Raw genomic sequence first — 20494 nt, 5'->3', positions numbered from 1 at the left:
ATTATTAAAATTTTAGACATACTCACTGTCGTAGTGTTAATAAAATAATATATTTTTTTATAAAATTATTTTTAATATTAATATATTAAAATAATAAAATATTTTTAAAAATATTAATTTAAAGTAAAAAAATAAAATTTTAAAATAAAAAATAAATAGTCGTGTTGAAAGGTCGGAAGAGTAAATAAAATTTCTCGTCATCCGACTCCTACAACAGTAAGGAAACGATTCCAAGAAATTAATGGGCACTAATAAAAAGAAAAAAAAGAAAAAACCCTCTCCTCCTTTCCATATTCCAATTCATCGTTCCATTCAGAATCTTCTGTTGGAATATCCAATTTGGATATTCTATAAACCATTCCCATCTTACAAGCCTCCACCCACCTCATAGCATCCAAGAAAAACATATTTAAAGCAAAGCCACCAACATCCCCATAAATCAAAATCCTCTGGAAAAATAAAAACAAGAAATCTCTCACGGAAGGGCACTCGTTCCTCTCTTCTCTCCCCTATACATAAAACAAGAAGCAAAGTAAATTGCCGTTCGTATTGCCTCTCTCAGGTCAGTTTTCTCTCTCTATACTATTTCTTTCTTTTATTTTTCTTGTTTGTGTTGATTGGTTTTTTCAATCTGTTTTCATACTTTTTTTTAAATTAATCATCACTTTCAATGGCCCTGCATTGGCTTTTGTTTTTAGCGAAAGAACTAAAGTTATTTATTTATTTATTGATCTCCAATTGGGTTTTTATTGTTTTCTTTAATTGAAAGAAAGTTTCGTTTTAAACAAGAACTCTGAGTTAGTTTTAAACAAGAATTCTGAGTTATTCAGCCGAGTCAGGCAGAGTTGACTAGCTTTCAATTAAGCTAATTAAGGGCAAAAGAGTCGTTTTCATGACCTGTCATTTTATATGGCATCCTCGTGTTCCTGGCGCCTTTTAGGTCCACCGGTGGTAGTTAATTCATCTTCCAATCCTACACCAGACACATCACTCTTATTACCCCTCACCCTCCCCAACTCCGGTTCTTATAGATTTAATTACATTTACAAGGTTTATGAGAGCGGAGAAGGCGTTAAGTTTTAAAATATTCTTTACCTTAAAATATATTAAAATAATTTATATATTTTTATTTTAAAAATTATTTTTAATATTAAATATTAAAATGATTTAAAAATAAAAAATATATTTTTTAAATTTTTATCAAACGTAATTTCAAATACTGCCTTAATCATTCTTATTTTGATGCACAAACTGGGCAATTAACATATAAAATAAAAAAAATAGTGAATTAAAAAATGCCTGGTCTCATAGACCACCGGAAGAAATCTATCACTACTTATCTATCAATCACCATCTCTGCAAAAAGCCACGATGTAGTACCTCGTGGTAAGCTCTATTGGTCTGTCCAAATTTGGTAACATAGTTTGGTCCCATCTGGTCATGCTGTCACTTATAAGTGTTTTGCTAATTGGTTTAAGGTAATAATTAACATGTTGAAATTGTCTATTTTGTGCTAGCAGGAACGCGTTTTGTATTGGTAAAGGAAGCTTCTTGGCTGGTGTCTAACGTTTGATCTATCGGGCTGTCAAAAGAGAACAATTTTTGACAGCCCGAGAACAAAATTCAAAGACCCTTTACAAAGAATAAGGTAAGCAACAACATAGAATATTCCATCTTTGTCTGCTTCCATGTTTTTCTCGTGAATTTGAATGTGGATATTTATATCTGTGTTTGGTATTGTTGGTTTTGGTTTTCATTGAATTGTTCTAAGTATTGTGAAGGTGATTGATTGTTTAACATTCTACGTTTGGTTATCTGGGTTGTGACCAAAATTGAATTTCAGTTCCTTGACTGAATTCTTGGCCTTGTTTTGTTTAGATCGTTGTGATATAGGATTGTTTGTTTACGAGAGATTTCTTCTTGTGTATTCAGTATGGGCTCGTTATCTGGAATCATTCAAAGACCAGTGATCGCAGCAGCTGTGGCAGCTTTAGCTTCTGTTTCTGTTGAATTTTCCGATGAAATCCAATCTTTTAGATCATCTGATACTTGTTCGACCTCCGAACAGTCAAGTTCTTTATTGTCTAATTCAGTTCAGGATTCAAATTTTTCTTGGGTTTCTCACATTTCAGTTTCTAAACTTGCAAATTTGTCATTCGTAACTGGGATTCGGGTGCCTGTTCCTAATGTTAGCTTCCCAGTTCTGGATGTGAGCCAAAATTTTGTTCCCAATACTTCAGGCTCTTCTGTTGCTTCCTCTCCTTTTCTTGTTAATTTGTATCGGTCTGCGGAGTTGGCCAAAGGGCCAAAATCAAGTGCATTTAAAACCACCACTATTCCTCCATCCTCTCCTGATATATTATATAGATGGCATTTGCCTGAGCCAAGTACTATTGATGTTTCTGGATCTTCTGATTGTTCATCAGAAAAGTCTAGGACAGTGGTAGTTTTGCTAGGGTGGTTAGGATCAAAGCAGAAACATCTAAATAAATATGCTGAGTGGTATACTTCGAGGGGATTCCATGTCATTACTTTTACTTTTCCACTGGCCGAGATTCTTAGTTACCAAGTTGGTGGGAAAACAGAACAGGACATTGACTTGCTTGCGACCCACCTGGCTGATTGGTTGGAAGAGGATGGAAAGAACTTAGTTTTCCACACTTTCAGCAATACTGGATGGTTAACGTAAAGCTCTCTCTCTCAGGCTTCTGCACTAACCATTTTGTCTTCTTTGTTCCTTGTGAAACCATTTGGCTTGACATGCTTGGTGTGATGCACTTTTTTGCAGTTATGGAGCTATACTTGAGAAGTTTCAGAAGCAGGATCTTTCTTTATTGGGAAGGATCAGGGGCTGCATCGTGGATTCTGCCCCTGTCGCTGCCCCTGACCCTCAGGTAAATGCTGCTTGCAGTTGTCTTTGTTGTTTTTGACAGTAATAGGAACATATTATTGGTATCAGGAAGGGGATGGAATTCTTATTTTTATCCTCTCTGCATGTCTTGTATTATTTCAAGCATGTTTAGCTGTGTTTAATGAAACTGTTGGTTGTGATTATGGTTGTTGTAGCTGGCAAACAAACCTTTGAAAACCTTGAATCATTTCTTTTTCCTCATTAAGTTCATGAATTAACTGTCATTTTACACTTTACAGCCATGCTACCGATAATCACACACTCTGTACCACCTCCATCTTAGCTTTGTGGGTAGGAGATGGTGTTTTGATTTGCAGACTAATTTATCAGTAGCCTTTTTGTATAGTTGTTGAACTATCATTTGGCTGATTATATATTATCTGCAGGTTCTGTGCTTTCCTTCATGTGACCATGTTATTGGTGATCAAAATTCAAATATATGATGAAAATGTCATTCATGTTCACTTTAAATCATTATTTGGGATACTCTCTCTCTCCTTCTGTAGTCTTCCGGGTCTGAGTCCATATGGCTTTTTTCCCCTTTGTTTAGGTTTGGGCATCAGGCTTCTCTGCAGCTTTTCTGAAAAAGCATAGTGTTGCTACGAAAGTGCATGCAAGCTCAAAAGAGTCAGATACGGAGGTATTAGTTGGCAGCAAAACATTCATGGAACCCAAGCCTGCCATAGCTGAATCAGCTTTATTAGCTGTTCTGGAGAAGTTCTTTGATGTGATTTTGAACATTCCTATGGTGAACAGGTTATACCCTCTTACCAAAAAAAGAAACATCTGTAACCATACGTTGATAAATGCTTAATAATGTAATTCTTATCATTATTACCATTGATAGATTCTCCATGACTGGAAGCTTATATAACTTTTCATTATTACATTGCAGGAGGCTCTCGGATGTGCTAAGCTTATTATCATCAGGACAACCAAGCTGTCCACAGTTGTATATATATAGCTCTGCAGATAGAGTCATTCCTGCAGGGTCTGTGGAATCATTTATAGAGAAGCAGCGAAGAGCTGGGCATGAGGTTAGGGCCTGTAACTTTGTGTTCACACCTCATGTTGATCATTTCAGAAATGATCCACAACTGTATACTACTCAGCTCAGCCAGTTTTTAGATGACTATGTGCTTACTCATCGCAAGCATTCTTAACCGAAACCATGGAGGCAATTATTTTAGCCCAGCTTATTTTTCTCCATGAATCACATTATACAACCCATAGAATTAATTCATTTTTATTCAATAGATGTCAAATACAGCCGGAAAATAGCTACTTTCAGTTTTTCATTTGTACTTGTTCTTTACATACAATCAAAGTATACAAACTGTTAAAAAAGGTTATTCAATACTAAATACAAGTTTGCTTTCTGGGTTTGGTCTGAATGGAAGTTTTTGCTGCTTCACTTTTCACATTTTCTATGATCTCTTTTCTTACAATATAGAATTGGTTACGAGCGACAATTCAACATCTTGTTATAGTACACCACTAAGCTACAACTTTTACAGAGATCAAATTGTCTTATACATGCTGTTTTGGTAGCTTGTTATCAATGCAAGTCTTGTTTGTCTGTATGGTTTAGGATATTCAATTATTTGTCTGTTATTTATGGAAGTGCAAGTTTGTAGAACAAAGTGAAACAGGGAGAGAATGTAAAGGATGGTTCCCTTGAAGAAGTTATGCTAAGACATAAAATCAGATAGTTTTCATGTATATGTTACACAGTAACAATAGCATATACAGACTCGTTATTAGCATCGGAGGCTTCTACTTCAGCTTGAATCTTGACCTTTTTATAAATCTTGCATTACATTGTAAATGGAGGTAATATTGGCAACCTATATTATTCGGATCAAAAGCAAATGTGTTCTCTCTCCTAAGATTCTGATGATATACAAATCTCTCGAGTCTAGAGCGACATTGCATCACAGTATGATGGTGATCCCTTGACAGAAGCTATGATAGGCATTATGCTAATAATCACCACAGTTAAATTCCAAATAGATCTTTTTTCTTGAACAAAGAGAATAATTAGTTACATTTCCTTCTACATATCATTTCCTGCACCTGCACCTACATCTTCATTTTTCCTTCTTGCTATATATATTAACTTCTGATTTAACTGATATCAAGATGCAAGTTTCTGGAACAATACGAGAAAGTTATTTCACCGATAGCTTTACCGACAGACTAAATCCGTCGGTATTTGACAGTAGCTGCCATAATTACTGATGAATTTATAGACGGATGTATTTGGTCAGTATTTCAAACACTCACCGACAAATTTACTGATGGTATATTTTCATCAGTAACTCACGATATCACTGGCGGAATAAAATCTGTTGGTATATTTCTAGCGGGAAACTTTTTTTTTTTGGAGCATAAATTCCGTCTGTAAAGCTATCGACAAATGGTTTTTTTGTGTTTCCGATCGATATAGCGACGGAATATGGAATTACCAACGAAAGGAAAGCCGACTGATGTATTCTGTCGATGATGATGTCAGTAAATAATTTACCGATGAACTCATAATCACACACTGATAAAATATTTTCATCGGTAAAACTGTAAAATCTTGTAGTGATAAATAGACACCATATACAGAAAGAATTAGAGACTCGTTCGAGATGCTATTGTGAGTTCTTCGTGGGATATTGTGCAAACAAAGAAGAAAATGTGGAAAACAAGCATACACGTTTTATAGGTGATAGAAATAACCAACAGCAGGTGATGGCATATTTTGAGATGTGGAAACTTCAGGAAGTAGTGTATCCCTCTCCGCCTATTTTACACCCCGCGAGTTCATCAGCAACAAATACCTTATTCGCTCGCTAACTCCATGACCAACGACTGTAACACCATGGTCAAGTTGAGTGCCACGTTCTCAGTAAAGATGCCACTTAAGTAGAATTGGCACTCAAAATCCCCCAGCATCCATGGAAACGGAAACTTGTTGTTTAGCAAAAGCCTTCACAATGCAGCTTCACTGTTTGTAGTCACATCATCAAACCGGGTTATCTTTGCTGCATGGCTAGCTTCCATGTTGGCGTGGCAAGTGCTATCCGTTCCCTTGTATGGGTAGTTGGCCTCAGCAGTTAGGCCATTGTTTTTCTCAATGAATTTAAAAGCCTAATCAATCAAAACACCATTACAGCCTTGATTTTCACCTTTGATGTTGCAATCAACAAGCTCTTGCTCTCAAAGGGAGAACAATATACCAGCTATTAGCTGAGAGATTCCTTCCATCATGGCTGCCACTTCTGAAAGTGCAAAGAAAAACCTATATTTTGATTACAAATGAGGAGCTGAATGACTTGTATTCATCTGAGCTTGAGTTACTGCCTGCTGAAGAGACTTGAAAGCTTTCTGGTAGCTGAAGAAACCCATAAACCAGAAATCAAAATCATCTGCAGTAACTATTTCTATGTACTTCTCTGATGGCTTCTTCGCATTCTCACTCTGGTTGGCTGTCTTTATCTTTCTTAATGGGACAACTACCTGCATAAATTGATATTATTTAGAGATCAGAGATGCCAGAGAGGGAGGGGAAGGAGAGAGAGACGTCATGTTATTTTGTTTGTTACCTTATAATGAATTCTGACCAATTTTCCTTCTGGAGAAGACATCTTAATAGATCTCTCACTGCAGAAGGCAAGCTTTTCAGTAGAGATAAAGAGGAGGCCTGCAATAGGACCAGCTGTGGTTGACAAATAACATTGACAAACTCTCAACAATCTTTCTCCTTCGCTAACACTAAATAACCGCCTAAAAACTTTCTTCACTCCTCCTACTTGAAGGATCCTAGCCCCCAAGCTCAGCTTCCCTACAAGAGTTTCAGTGATCTTGGTCCCCAACCTCACTGCAGTTACAAAAATTGAGATGACTTTAGCATCCTTCCAGCGTTGATTGAGAAGAAATTTGGCGTTTCTTAATCACAAATCAAAATTTGAATAACTTACTATGCTCTCGGATTCCATGAGCAAATTTGTCAGCTTTTTTCCCTAGCTTGTTCATCCTTTTAAGCATCGAATCTATTTTATCTGCAAATAAGACTAGCTGGTTAGTAAAACAACCTTACGTCATTTATGGTTGAGAAAGAGGGGAAAGGAGGAAAAGAATGATATACTTTGCTTGCATACGAGAGCTTTATTTGCAGGAGATGGAATATAGCGATGCTCAGCATTTTGGAGTAACAGTCTCGGCATCTTCTCAACTGCATATGATGCTGTTCTGACTGGAATTCCAATAACTTGTTTCTGTGAAGTCTTCATAATTTATGCGCAGTTGCAAACTTCTGGACTTAATGACTTGAACTGTCTTTTCAGTGCAGCTGCAAACTTCTGCAGACTTGTGTGTTTTGCTGTGAGATATGTAGAGGATGCTTAGATTGATCAAATCTAGCATTCCGCAAGTCTATATAAAGAGGTGTCGATAGTTGGTGAACCTCTTAACTTTTTGGTTGCATGACTCAGCTATGGCTCATCGACAAGGACTATGGCATTCAAATGGACTCATTAAATATATATATATATATATATATATATATTAAGGGAAGATGGAGAAATGATGGCATGTTCGGTTGCTTTAAGAAAAGATATCGTGGGGTCCTAATTTTGATTTTCTCTTGAGTAACTATAACAATATATTTTTTACTGTCAAATTTTAAATTTCCTGAAATCCATTTTTCAAATATATCATGGATCAAGGCGTTTTCTTCTACAATAAACTGGGAATGGGATCATTCTGTTACAGTATCATTAAAAATGACAGAATTATTGACAGAACACGTAAATTAAATTCATGACTAAACTGGTTTCAGGGAGGTGAAAGGTCTCTTCCTGTTTTGCTTAATTAGTTTGCTTCCACAGAATATATTCCTTTGAAATATTTGGAAAATCTTTCATCTTTTTCAAGTGGGACGAAGGAAATAAAGAAAATTCTCCTGATTAGTTGGGACATTTCTTAGTCACAAATCCCGACAAGCACCATATGGCTTCTTTCCTTCAATATGCTGACTGTGTGTGGGTATGCCAATATAGCTTTTTGAGCTGGAATTATAGCTTTCTGATGCCATCGCTCTCTTTTTTATTATAACTAAAAAGACATGTCATTTGTCTTGGATCAACCAAACTGTAAGGTGGTCATTACAATCTTAAAAGCTGTTGGATAGCTTGTCAATTGTAACATCAGACGACCAAGATGGGCTGCCACTTTTTCTTTGATCGTGGAAGTTGATGACTTGCAAGGATAAGAAAAACCCTAAAAAACCAGCAAAGGAAAAGCGAATTGATCAAATGGAATAAGACTCCTCTCTAGCTTGTTCTTCTTACCTACCTCTGCTCTTGAATGCTGAGGTGTTAGTGAGTGGATAATGTATTTCTTTGACTGTGAAGTCTTGCTAATAAAGAGCCACCGAGGGGCAAACATAAGAGACTTTTGAGTTTAGCCTTTATAGGTATTGCCTTCGCGTTTGAGGAAAGGCAACTGCCATATCATATCCACACCAGCTTCTTCTTTTCTCACTTTGTCAATGGAAGTATTTAACTTAAAAAAATGTCTTCTTTCAAGCGTAGCACCAAGCTGACTACAGCAAGAAAGAAGAGAGGGAAAGGGTAGAAGACTTCTCTGCCTGGAAATCAAACAGTTGGGAAATGACAAGAGCATAGATCTATCAGCACTCAATTTATCTCTAAAAATCATTTACAGCCTATTGTGTGGCAAATCAATCAAAAAGCAAGTCTTGTTAGAAAATAAGTATTTGATCGCTTAATTCTAAAAAGGAGTTTCACTGAAGCTGGCACTGAAGAAACGTGGCTGCACTGCAGAAACGTTTTCATATCTGGAAGGACCTGCTTGTGGAGAGCACATATGGCCCTTGAATCTATTTCGTGATGCTTTCAACTCTTCATTTGTGAGATTTGCCGGATTGACTGTTAAAAGCATTTATGTGTCGGGTCGCCCTCTCATACATCGATGCATCCTGGAGGGTTCGTGCGATCGATTTAGAACGCGAAGCTACTAAGGTTAAATATTTTTTTCTCAACAAAAAATTTTATAAAGACTTTTTCAACGTTTTTTGTATTTTAAAAAAATCTAAATAAAAATTAAAAAGTTTATACATATATATATATATATATATATATAATCAAATAAATAAAAAATTATATGTGTTAATAAGTGAGAAAAAAAAAACCATAAACAATGACTAAAAAATTTGAAAAAAAAATCGAGAGATGAATGTTTATCAAAATATTTAATTTTACAAGACATGATATTTACGTAATTATGTTTTCTAAATTTGTTAATTAAAATATATTTTTTATTCAATCAAACGATAGAAAAAATAGACACATAAATTAAATTGATTAAATAAAATGAAAGGGAACAGTTAATATACAAGGCTGCACATATTAGAAATATTATTTAAAAATAAATATTCTTTTATTTTCAAAAATAAAGTTTTATCTATACAAAAGATTAAAAAAATATAGATTAATTAGAAAAACCTCAAAAATTAAATGCATAATTAAAAAACAATCTTCATTTCAAATAGATTTTTTAAATAACATAAAAGAGAGAAGAGATATTAATCTAAACATTAATAAAAATAATATTAATTTTTAAAAAATAGAAAAAATAAAAAGCAAAGCTCAAGTGTTGTTGAGCCTGGCAAGTTAGACCAGCCTGCTAGGCCCATTTCACCAGGGCCCATACGCAAGCCTTCCCTAGAAATTCTTTGTGAAAAAAAGAAAGATGAGTGATATCAGAAAAAACAAAAAAAGGAGCAATATCAAGAAAAAAAAAATAATTGCTTGGTTGTTGTAACTTAACTCATCAAACTCGTGACCCGAACTATGAATTCAACTGGATTCAATAATTTTCCCCTTAAATTTATATTCAACCTTTTAAAAAAAATTAAATACACACAACACCATAAAAAAAAATCTCTATCTAAAAAAGGTTAAATAAGAAAAACAAATCGCAGATGAGTGATATTAATTGAAACATAAATTTGAAAATTATTTTAAAAAACAGATATATAAAAAAAGATAACAATAAAAAAGAAGCAATATAAGAAAAAAAAAAAAAAAAGCATTTCCTGGTTGTTGTAGCTTAACTCGTTAAACCTAAGACCCAGGTTATGAACTGAACTGTGTTCAATATTTTTTTTCCTTAAATATATACTCAACCTTTTTTTTCAAAAAAAAAAAGAAGCATAGCACCATCAAAAAACAATCTCTATCCAAAAAAGGTCAAATAAAAAAACCCAGATGAGAGATATTAATAGAAAAATTAATTTAAATATTATTTTTAAAAAAGAGATATATAAAAAAAAACCAATAAAAAAAGCAACATAAAAAAAAAATTAATTGCTTGGTTGTTATGGCTTAACTCGTTAAACCTGTGATCCAGAACATGAACTTAATTGGGTCAATATTTCTCCCCTTAAATTTATATTCAATGTTCTTTTTTTTAAAAAAAAATTAAAGTTGTGACCAGACCATGAACTCAATAAAGTTCAATATTTTTTTTCCTTTAAATTTAAATTCAACCTTAAAAAAAAAAAAATAAACCTATGACCTGGACCATGAACTCAACTAGGTTCAATAATGTTTTTCTCTTAAATTTATATTCAACCTTTAAAAAAATTAAAAAAAATAAATAAATATGCACAACACTATCAAAAGACAATCTCTATCCAAAAAATGTCAAATAAGCGAAAACAAATCACAAATGAGAGATATTAATTGAAACATAAATTTAAAAATAAGATATATAAAAAAATAGATAAGTAAAAAAAGGCAATATAAGAAGAAAAATAATTACCTAGTTCTTGTGGCTTAACTTGTTAAACCTGTGACTTGGACCATAAACTCATCCAGGTTTAATGTTTTTTTTTCTCTTAAATTTATATTCAACCTTTTAAAAAAACCTCGTGACCCGGACCATGAACTCAATCAGTTTCAATATTTTTTCCCTTAAATTTATAGCAAATTTTAAACAAAAAAGAAAGTGAATAGTGTTGTCCATAGTAAAACTTGTGGGGTGAACCCGGACCATGAATTCAACCTATTTTAAAAAATTTTCCCCTTTAAATTTATAGCAAACCTTAAAAAAAAATGAACTCTAAGGTAAAACATGAGGGGGTGAATAGTGCGATAATATAGTATTCACCTCACACATTTTCCCCTTAAATTTGTAGAAAACTTAAAAAAACAATGAACGGTGTCATCTACAGTAAAACATAAAGGGGTGAATAGTGTGTCTGCACAATGTTCACTGCACATGATTTAGTTTATTTAAGGCAAACTTAGACCATAAACTCAACCGGGTTTAATATTTTTTTCCCCTTAAATTTATAGTAAAATCTTTTTTTAAAAAAAGTACATCCATAGTAAAACTGGAGGAGGTACCCCCTTCACTCTATATTATAAATAATACAGTGGTATGCTCCAATTGTATTTTTGATATTTCAAGGCCTGCCTTCCAAATGATTGACATATTATAGTGGTCTTGGTAGGGATTTTGGTCCATCTGTTGGCATTTAGTGTAATCTCTTCGTATTTAGAGTACATTTAATGTTATTTTGTGTTGTATGTTTATATAATTTTAGGTTGTTAACAAATCATGGCACATTAAGCTACTATAAGTTAGCATTTCTCTTGCTTTTATTTTCAATAAATATGTAAACGATTGTTGTGAAACATAAGCAATTTTCTGTATTCAATCCTTTTCTTAATAATACTACAACATCAATATTGCAGTTCTTACAATTCTCTTCTATTATTCTTTTCTTACATTACACTGAAACACGTAAACACCTTCAATTGGTATCAGAGCTTCTTTTCTTGAAGGGACTTGTAATGGAGGCTAAATCAAGTTTTTCTCACATTTCTTCTCCTATCTTTGATGGCAAGAACTATCAACTCTGGGCAGTCAAAATGGAGACCTATTTGGATGCCTCAAATCTTTAGGAAGCTATTGAAGACGATTATGAAGTTCATTCGCTGCCTAATAATCCAACAGTTGCTTAGATCAAAAATCACAAAGAAAGAAAAACAAGGAAATCAAAAGCAAAAGCTTGTCTATTTGCAGCTGTTTCCACGAAAATCTTCACTAGAATTATGTCTCTTAAATCAGCGAAAGATGTTAGGGATTATTTAAAGAAGGAATATGCAGAAGATGAAAGAATTCATGGCATGCAAAGTTTGAACCTGATAAGAGAGTTTGAATTGCAACGAATGAAGGATTTTGAGACTATAAAGGAGTACTCAGACAGATTGCTTGGGATTGTCAACAAGGTAAGGTTACTTGGCACAGATTTTTTTGATTGCAGAATTATAGAGAAGATTCTTGTAACAATGCCTGAGTGATATAAAGCATCCATAACCATCTTGGAGAATACAAAAGATTTGTCCAAGATAATCTTGGTAGAGCTAATAAATGCCTTGCAGGCTCAAGAGCAACGCAGGCTTATGAGGCAGGATTGTATTGCTGAAGGAGCCTTGCCAGCCAAGCATCAAAAGTATGGCAAGAAGAAATATTTCAAGAAATATCATGCTCCAAGCAATGAAAACACTGCCAGCAACAAAAATCAAAGCAAGGGTAGTAATTCAAAAAGAAGCTATCCTCCATGTCAGCACTTGCAGTCGACTGAAATTTCAAAAGTTCGAATAGGGAATGGTGACTACATTTCAGCAAAAGGAAAAGGAACCATTGCAATTGAAACAATCTCAGTTACAAAAACCATTTCAGATGTTTTTTATGTACCTGATATTGATCAAAACTTGCTGAGTGTGGGTCAGCTAATAGAAAAGGGATTCAAAGTGACATTTGAAGATCAATGCTGCCTTATCTATGATGTTGCTGGACAGAAAATTTTACAAATCAAAATGAGAGGTAAAAGTTTCTCATTTTTTCCAACTGAGGAGGAGCATACAACATATTCCATATATATTAGCATTACTGAAGTCTGGCACAAGAGACTTGGGCATTGTCATCTTCTACGAATGTTGAAAATGAAGAAGAATGAAGTGATAAGAGGTCTTCCAGTTCTAGCTGATCAAATACCAAATTGTCATTCATGTCAATTTGGTAAACAAAAAAGACTGTCATTTCCTAAATCAACTTGGAAGGCCTCACAAAAGCTGCAACTGATTCACATTGATGTAGCAGGACCTCAAAGAACACCATCATTGAAAGGTAGTCTATACTATATTGTCTTTATTGATGATTTTTCAAGAATGTGCTGGATTTTCTTCTTGAAGTTCAAGTCAAAAGTAGCTGGTGTCTTTTGGAAGTTCAAGAAAATGGTGGAAAATCAAAGTGGCTGTAAAATACAAAGTATAAGGTCATACAATGGAAAGGAGTACACATCAGCAGAATTTAATATGTTTTTGTGAAGAAGCTGGGATTGAACATCAGCTCACTACTCCCTACACTCCAGAACAAAACGATGTTAGTGAAAGAAGAAATAGATATGTAATGGAGATGGCTAGATGTATATTGCATCAGAAGGAGTTGCCTAAAGAGTTTTAGGCAGAGGCAGCAAATACATAGTCTATCTTCAAAATCAACTTCTAGCCTAGTTTTTGGAAGACAAAACACCATTTGAAGTCTGGTATGGATATAAACCTTCACTAAACTTTTTTAAAGTGTTTGGCAGTGTGTGTTTCATTCATATTCCACAAGTCAAGCGTGACAAACTTGACAAGAAAGCAATTCTAGGTATATTTGTGAGATACAGTTCTGTTTCCAAAGCCTACAAAGTGTATCATCCTCAAACAAAAAAAATTACTATCACAAGGGATGTACACTTCAATGAAGATGAGCAATAGGACTGGAAGAGCACTCAGCAGAGCATTATTTCTGAGGATCAAACAATACCTCAGTGGTAGAATGAACAAGAAGATGAACCTCTAATTAGAGGTACAAAGTTACTTTCAGACATTTATCAAAGATGTAACATTGCAATATATGAACCTGTTGGATATGAAGAAGCACTAAAAGACATCAAATGGAAGAAAGGAATGGAGGAGGAGATGTCAATGATTCAAAAAAATAAAACATGGGATTTAGTTGACAGACCTAAAGGCAGAAAAGTCATAGGAGTGAAGTGGATTTTCATAACAAAGCTTAATGCAGACAACTCTATCAACAAATACAAGGCCAGGCTTGTAGTTAAGGGGTATGCTCAAATTTTTTGTGTTAATTACTCTCACACTTTTGCTCCTATTGCTAGATTGGACACAATCAGATTAATGCTAGCAATTGCAGCATAAAAAGGGTGGAAAGTGTTTCAATTATATGTCAAATCAACATTTTTAAATGGCGTATTACAGGAAGAAATATATATGGAGCAGCCAGATGGGTTTGTGATTCAAGGTGAAGAGAATAAAGTATATCTGCTACAAAAAGCTCTCTACGGGCTTAAGCAAGCTCCTAGAGCTTGGTACAACAGGATTGATGATCATTTATTGAACTTAGGCTTTGTCAAAAGCTTATCTAAGGCCACTTTTTATATCAAACTAAAGGATGATGACATTCTTATAATGTCTCTGTATGTTGATGATCTCTTGATTACAGGAAGTAATGAACTGCAAATTGAAGAATTTAAACAAGAGATGATGAGTGTGTTTGAAATGATTGATCTTAGTCTTATGACTTATTTTCTAGGAATGAAGGTCAAGCAAAGCAAGAATGAAAGTTTTCATCTGCCAAAAGAAATACGCAAGTGAAATACTGAAGAAATTTCAGATGGAGGAATGCAAAGCAACCAACACGCCTATGAATCAAAAAGAAAAGTTATGCAAAGATGATGGTGCAGATAAAATCAATGAGGGTTATTTCAGAAACATGATAGGTTGCTTAATGTATCTTACTACAACAAGGCCTCACATTTTGTTTGATGTAAGTTTCTTATCTCGTTTTATGCATGGAGCTAGTGAATTGCATTAAAGAGCTGCAAAAAGAATATTAAGGTATGTAAGAGGGACTGTAAGTTATGGTGTAAAGTTTCAGAAGAGCCAAAGCTTTAAACTGCATGGATTCTTAGACAGTGATTGGGGTGGTTCTGTTAAAGATATGAAGAGCACTTCTAGGTATTGTTTTAACCTTGGCTCAGGAGTCTTCTCATGGTGCGCAAAGAAACAGGAGATTGTAGCACAATATACTGCTGAAGTTGAGTTCATTACAGCCTCAGCAGCAATCAATCAAGCATTATGGCTCTAGAAAATACTACGTGATTTGCACATGGAGGAAAAAGGACCAACATAGATTTCAATTGACAATCAAGCAGCAATTGCAATCTCTCATAATCTAGTATTCCATGGGAAGACCAAGCACTTTAACATTAAGCTTCTTCTTTTTTTTTTTTTGCGTGAAGTGCAGAAAAATAGAGATGTTAAGTTAATTTATTGCAAATCTGAAGATCAACTTTCTGATTTGTTCACCAAACCACTTCCAGTAAGCAGGTTTGAGTTTCTAAGGAAAAGGTTAGGAGTATGTAGCCCTTAAAGCAAGGAGGAGTATTAGTTTGTTGCTTCAAGTTGCTGGCACGACTACTCTGTTGTAGTTCCTATTCTTTTGCTTTAATAAATGTTTGTCCTAGTCTTTAGGAATCAGTTAATCTGTTAGGTTGTTAACAAATCATGTCACGTTAAGCTACTATAAGTTAGCATTTCTCTTTCTTTTATTTTCAATAAATATATAAACAATTGGTGCGAAACATAAGCAATTTTCTATATTCAATCCTTTCCTTAATAATACTGCAGCATCAATATTACAGCTCTTACAATTCTCTTCTATTATTCTTTTCTTACATAACACTCAAACATGTAAACACCTTTAGAATTTATTGCTTATGGTACAAGTTGAACTTATTGTAGTTCATAGAACATGTAGAGTTTATGTAGGAAATATTTTAGGTGAAAATCTTTGCAGATTTTCTTCATTGCAAGGGCGAAGGATAAAAGGGAATGGGAATCACGTTAAGTTGATGTTTCCTTCTAACCGTGCCCCCAAAAACTTCATTCATGTCGAGATCTTCCAAAAGGTCTCCGTTTGGAAGTTTCCAATCGAAATGGTATAGCAGCTGAGCAAGTGGAAGCTCGACAGTAGCCATACCAAATAAAATGCCAGGACACATCCTCTTCCCAGCACCAAATGGGATGAATTCAAAATTAGTACCCTTATAATCAATCGAACTATCTAGGAATCTCTCTGGATAGAATTTCTCAGCTTCAGTCCAATGATCAGAATCTCTTCCAATAGCCCACGCATTGATCATCACTTTACTTTTAGCCTGTATGACATATCCATTAATCTCGCACGTCTTGTTGCATTCTCTTGGAATCAAAGGAGCTGGAGGATGTAGTCTCAGAGTTTCTTTGATAATCAGCTTCAAGAATTCCAAATTGTGAAGACATGTTTCATCAACATTCTCAGTATTACTAAAGACTTGCCTCACTTCCTCTTGTGCCTTTCGCATTACCCTCGGATTTCTAAACATTTCGGACATTGTCCATTCCATTAATGTTGATGATGTATCACTCCCAGCGGCGAATAGTTCCTGCAACAAGATTACAGAGTTAGGGAAGTGCTAATCATATCTTTCTTACATATATTGATCCAACTCGTAGAAGAGAACTTTTGTCTTGATTATGGAGCTTCAATTGTTTGACATTGGGATTGGTATTTAGTTTAAGTAATGTGTGCTTTCTCTAGTGTCTTTGAAGGCCTTCAAAAGGCGCTAGTACTTCCACGTGGTCTGGCGCGACCAGTGAGTCATGACAGATGTCTCCAAAATCCGGTCACCTCTATGGCCAGCCATGTCTCTGGCCGTTGAAATTCACTGTTTCAAAACATCTGGTTCAACGATGGACCGTTGACTTTGGATGTCTTCAAAAACTTTGCAGAAGGTGCCTCATAAGCTTATAATTGATATTGCAAGATATATATATAGAAAGTAGATCAAATGTTCTTGACTTCTAATTTAGTTATATCAGCACTCCTGGTAGAACATTAATTAATTGTGACGCATATATACTCACCAGGATTGTTGCTTTGATGCTGTCTGTTGTCAAAGGGAATCCAAGGTCCCCGTGTTTCTGGAGATTCAAAAGAACATCCAGAAGATCCTCCGCTTCACTCTCTTCATCAGTCTTTGCCACTTCCCTGCAGACTCTATGATCATATATAATGTTTTCTAGGATCTCATCTGCGTCTTGATGCGACCTTTCGAGCCTAGACCTGAACCTACTGATCATGCACAACAGCTTAGAGGAAGGGAATACATCTGCAATATTCGTACCTCCTATTGCCTCTATCACTTGCTCAATAATCGGTAAGAATGCTTCTTGGTGCTTGTATTTCTTACCAACACTTGTTCTTGCAGTGATGCCATTTAATAAATCAAACATCATTTTGCTAAGGTTGATTGGCGAACCTGCTCTCGAATAAATGGTTCTAATAAAATTTGATACCTCTTCTTCCCTGATTGATCTGAATGATTTTACACGTTTCGCGCTAAGGAGCTCCAATACGCAGACCTTCTTCATTTGTCTCCAATAGTCTCCGTATGGGGCAAAGCCAATGTCCTTGCTATTGTAATACATGACTTTTGCAACAAGGAGACAAGGTCTCTCGACAAAGTTGATCTCATGGGTTTTCATTGCTTCTTTTGCTGCTTCTGGTGATGATATAATGACAGTGGGAACTTCTCCAATTTGAAGTTGCATGACTGGTCCATATTTATTGGCCATGTCTCTTAGGACTTGATGGGGTAGAGAGCCAAGTAGCTGGTGAAGATTTCCAATTAAGGGTAATTTCCATGGTCCAGGAGGTGGAGTTGGAGTTGATGAGATTTTACCTTGTGATTTCTTCCATAATCTCAGAACTGTGAAGATTAAGAGAAGGAAAGGTACAAGGATCTGGATAAACTGGAATACTTGCTCCATAATTAAAATGGTTTGGTTTCACTAATGCTGCAAAAACTGGTTAAATTGAGTAGTGTGGCTAATTCGACTACTTGATGTCTATTATTATTGGATATTTATCTTATTGAATAGGATTTGGATGTGATCAAATGTCCACAAAGTTCAATAATTGATGGAACTACAAGTCATGTCCAAACACGTAACAAGAAGAAAAATCAATGGAGTCCTCGCCACTCCACCTATTGATGGCTGATGTTATCGCCGATCCTTCTGAATTTATGTTAATTAAAACTTGAATATTATTTTTATTTATTTCAACTAAGTATATGCTTACATCATAATGGGTAGCCCAGGACAAAACTGTAGTTTTCTAATGGAGCCACTGTTAAGACTTAATCGACAAACTTGACTATTGGACATAAATTTTTCTTACAGGTATCTCTGATTTCGGTGTTGGTCAAAGGAAATGCGTGTTCCACGTAATTATAGCCACAGTAAAGATAGTTAAGACTTTTAACATAGATTTTTCATAATAAACTTTAACCGAAATTGCAGAAAAGTAAACGGTTTGATATCCCCGGCATCGTTTTTTTTTACATGTAACAAAGTGATAACCACAGTTCAAAAAATTTACAATAATACTATACATGTTGGTGTCGTTTGTGTGTGTGTCTATATATATATATAACAATCCTAATGCATTTTTGTGTAGAATAGAACAATCGGAACTGTTACAATCCTAATATATTTTTGTGTATTTTTATAGTTTATAATAACTTACTTTCTTGATATGCATTAAGTTTAGAAGAGATTATTACCGGAAAAATTTTATTTTCTATTAAAAATAATTACTTGAGATCGGATGGTAACAACTTTCTAGTAAAGTCACCAATGATGACTCAATTAGTCCACATTGCCACCTAAAAAAGGAGAGTATCTCACTTGTCTTTGATGACAAGTGTAACTCACTCGGGTTACCGTTGATGACTTTTCTTAAGGTTGTTAGACTTGTCTCATTGAAATCTTTTTGATGGTACTGATAGTGTCATAATTGAAGCTTAAATGTGTCTCCAAAATTTTTTTTTTTTACTTTCTCTCTTTGTTTTTTCTCTCCAGCCCATTTAATTTTTTTTTTTATTAGATGTCATTATTTTAAGAAGCTATAAAGGTTGAGGTTGTGTTTTTCAATCACGACAAGTCCAAATTATACTATTTCACTATTGCTTTCTTCAATTGTGTTATTACACTAGTTTTTCTTTAAATGTATTAAAAAAAAATATAGCGGACAGAATGCGACATGAGATTTTATGGATCACTTTGGATCATAAAACAAATTTAACGAACCCCCAAACCATAGATCGGTTGGATTGGCCTTCTTTTCTTAAGACTTTTATAGAGGAGACCCATATATTATGCCGTCACGACATAGAAAACATATATGGCTTCTCAAGTATCAATATTTTATCAAAATAACCCCATAATATCATGAAATTATAGTTACATTCAAAATTATCAAGATATTACAAAACTCTCATTTTATACTGAAAATATCCTTGAGGTTAATGAGAATGATTTTAAAACTAGTATGGGTATTTTTGGATACAAAAGTGGTTTTTTACAAATACTTATTTAAATACGAGGGGGCTTTTTTTACACTTTAAGATAATAAATATAGTTTATCTCCAGATTTTTTTTAATTTACCCTATTAATTTTTGTTAAATAGAACCTTTTTAATTTAAATTTATCCATGATTGAATCCCTTTCATCTATTTTTATAATTTTATTTCTACATACGGAAAAAAGGTGGAAGTCATCTAATGATCATGAGTTGAAAGGTGGCCTTAGTAATTGGTAAATTGAAACTAGAGGACTCAATTTGATTGAAAAATGGAGTAGGAGATTGATTAGATAAAAAATAAAATTGATATTTGAGAGAGCATGCGTGATTTTAACCACTAAAATTAACTTTATACATCTTGCATCTAAATTTAGCTGATTTCTAGCACTCCAAGAGGCATATAAATTTTGTATAGTGGTACTAGATTTTAAATGAAATGATATATGCTACTTCCTTGGTTGAAATCAAATGACGAAAGCTATTGAAGAAAGTCATGTTACTATCCTTTTCTTGAAAATTTGGATAGCGTGTTTAATATTATAATATCAATTATTTTTTATTTAAAAAATATATTAAAATACAGTAAAGTGTGGAATAATAAAAAAAAAAACACGGTCAATGAAATACCATGTGAAAAATTAGCATGTTCATGTGCATTATTATTGGTTATTTTCAATGGCACCTTATCTTACATCGAATAGGACATGGACTAGGTTTACACCCGATTTTGCAGAAAATTGATCAGCCGTTTTTGAAGAGATTTAATCTAGAGAGACTAAAATTGAGAAAAAATTAAAAAAAAAAAAGTTGTAAAGGATGAAAAAAAAATAATCTAAGGGGAAAAGAGAGGGAAAATAAAGAAGAGAGAAGGGAAAAAAAAAGTGTTGTGGGTAATTTGCTACACGCGCCACCTTTTCATCACAGGGATGTAGAGACAGTTTCAAGAACACCAAATAAGATTGTTTTTAAATAATATCACACCCAAAGCTCACTGCCACCCTCCACATGTTGGTTCATGT

The 20494-nt window shown here is 34.2% G+C and overlaps 3 protein-coding genes across 3 annotated transcripts; 1 reads left to right on the top strand and 2 right to left on the bottom strand.

The window, feature by feature from the left end:
- Positions 1–202: 202 nt before the first annotated feature.
- On the top strand, positions 203–4291 carry LOC118049628 (uncharacterized). The gene is made up of 6 exons (XM_035059670.2): positions 203–562; positions 1521–1648; positions 1933–2685; positions 2789–2894; positions 3462–3667; positions 3807–4291. Exons 3-6 carry the CDS (start codon positions 1934–1936, stop codon positions 4072–4074), a joined length of 1332 nt encoding a protein of 443 aa, XP_034915561.1. The 5' UTR covers positions 203–562; positions 1521–1648; position 1933; the 3' UTR covers positions 4075–4291.
- A 1179-nt stretch (positions 4292–5470) lies between these two features.
- Positions 5471–7385, bottom strand: LOC118049627 (GEM-like protein 4). The gene is made up of 4 exons (XM_035059669.2): positions 7047–7385; positions 6880–6960; positions 6505–6779; positions 5471–6418 (listed from the first exon to the last, which is right to left on the bottom strand). The coding sequence occupies exons 1-4, from the start codon at positions 7189–7191 to the stop codon at positions 6212–6214; spliced, it is 708 nt and encodes a 235-aa protein (XP_034915560.1). The 5' UTR covers positions 7192–7385; the 3' UTR covers positions 5471–6211.
- Positions 7386–15636: 8251 nt separating this feature from the next.
- Positions 15637–17953, bottom strand: LOC118049625 (cytochrome P450 726A27). Its single transcript, XM_035059668.2, has 2 exons — positions 16972–17953; positions 15637–16490 (listed from the first exon to the last, which is right to left on the bottom strand). Exons 1-2 carry the CDS (start codon positions 17875–17877, stop codon positions 15870–15872), a joined length of 1527 nt encoding a protein of 508 aa, XP_034915559.1. The 5' UTR covers positions 17878–17953; the 3' UTR covers positions 15637–15869.
- Between the last annotated feature and the right edge of the window lie 2541 nt (positions 17954–20494).

The sequence above is a fragment of the Populus alba genome, chromosome 7 (genome assembly GCF_005239225.2).
Source record: "Populus alba chromosome 7, ASM523922v2, whole genome shotgun sequence".
In the NCBI taxonomy this organism is placed as follows: Eukaryota; Viridiplantae; Streptophyta; class Magnoliopsida; order Malpighiales; family Salicaceae; genus Populus; species Populus alba.
Note: the sequence above shows the minus strand (reverse complement) of the source record. Positions and strands in the feature narration are given on the sequence as shown.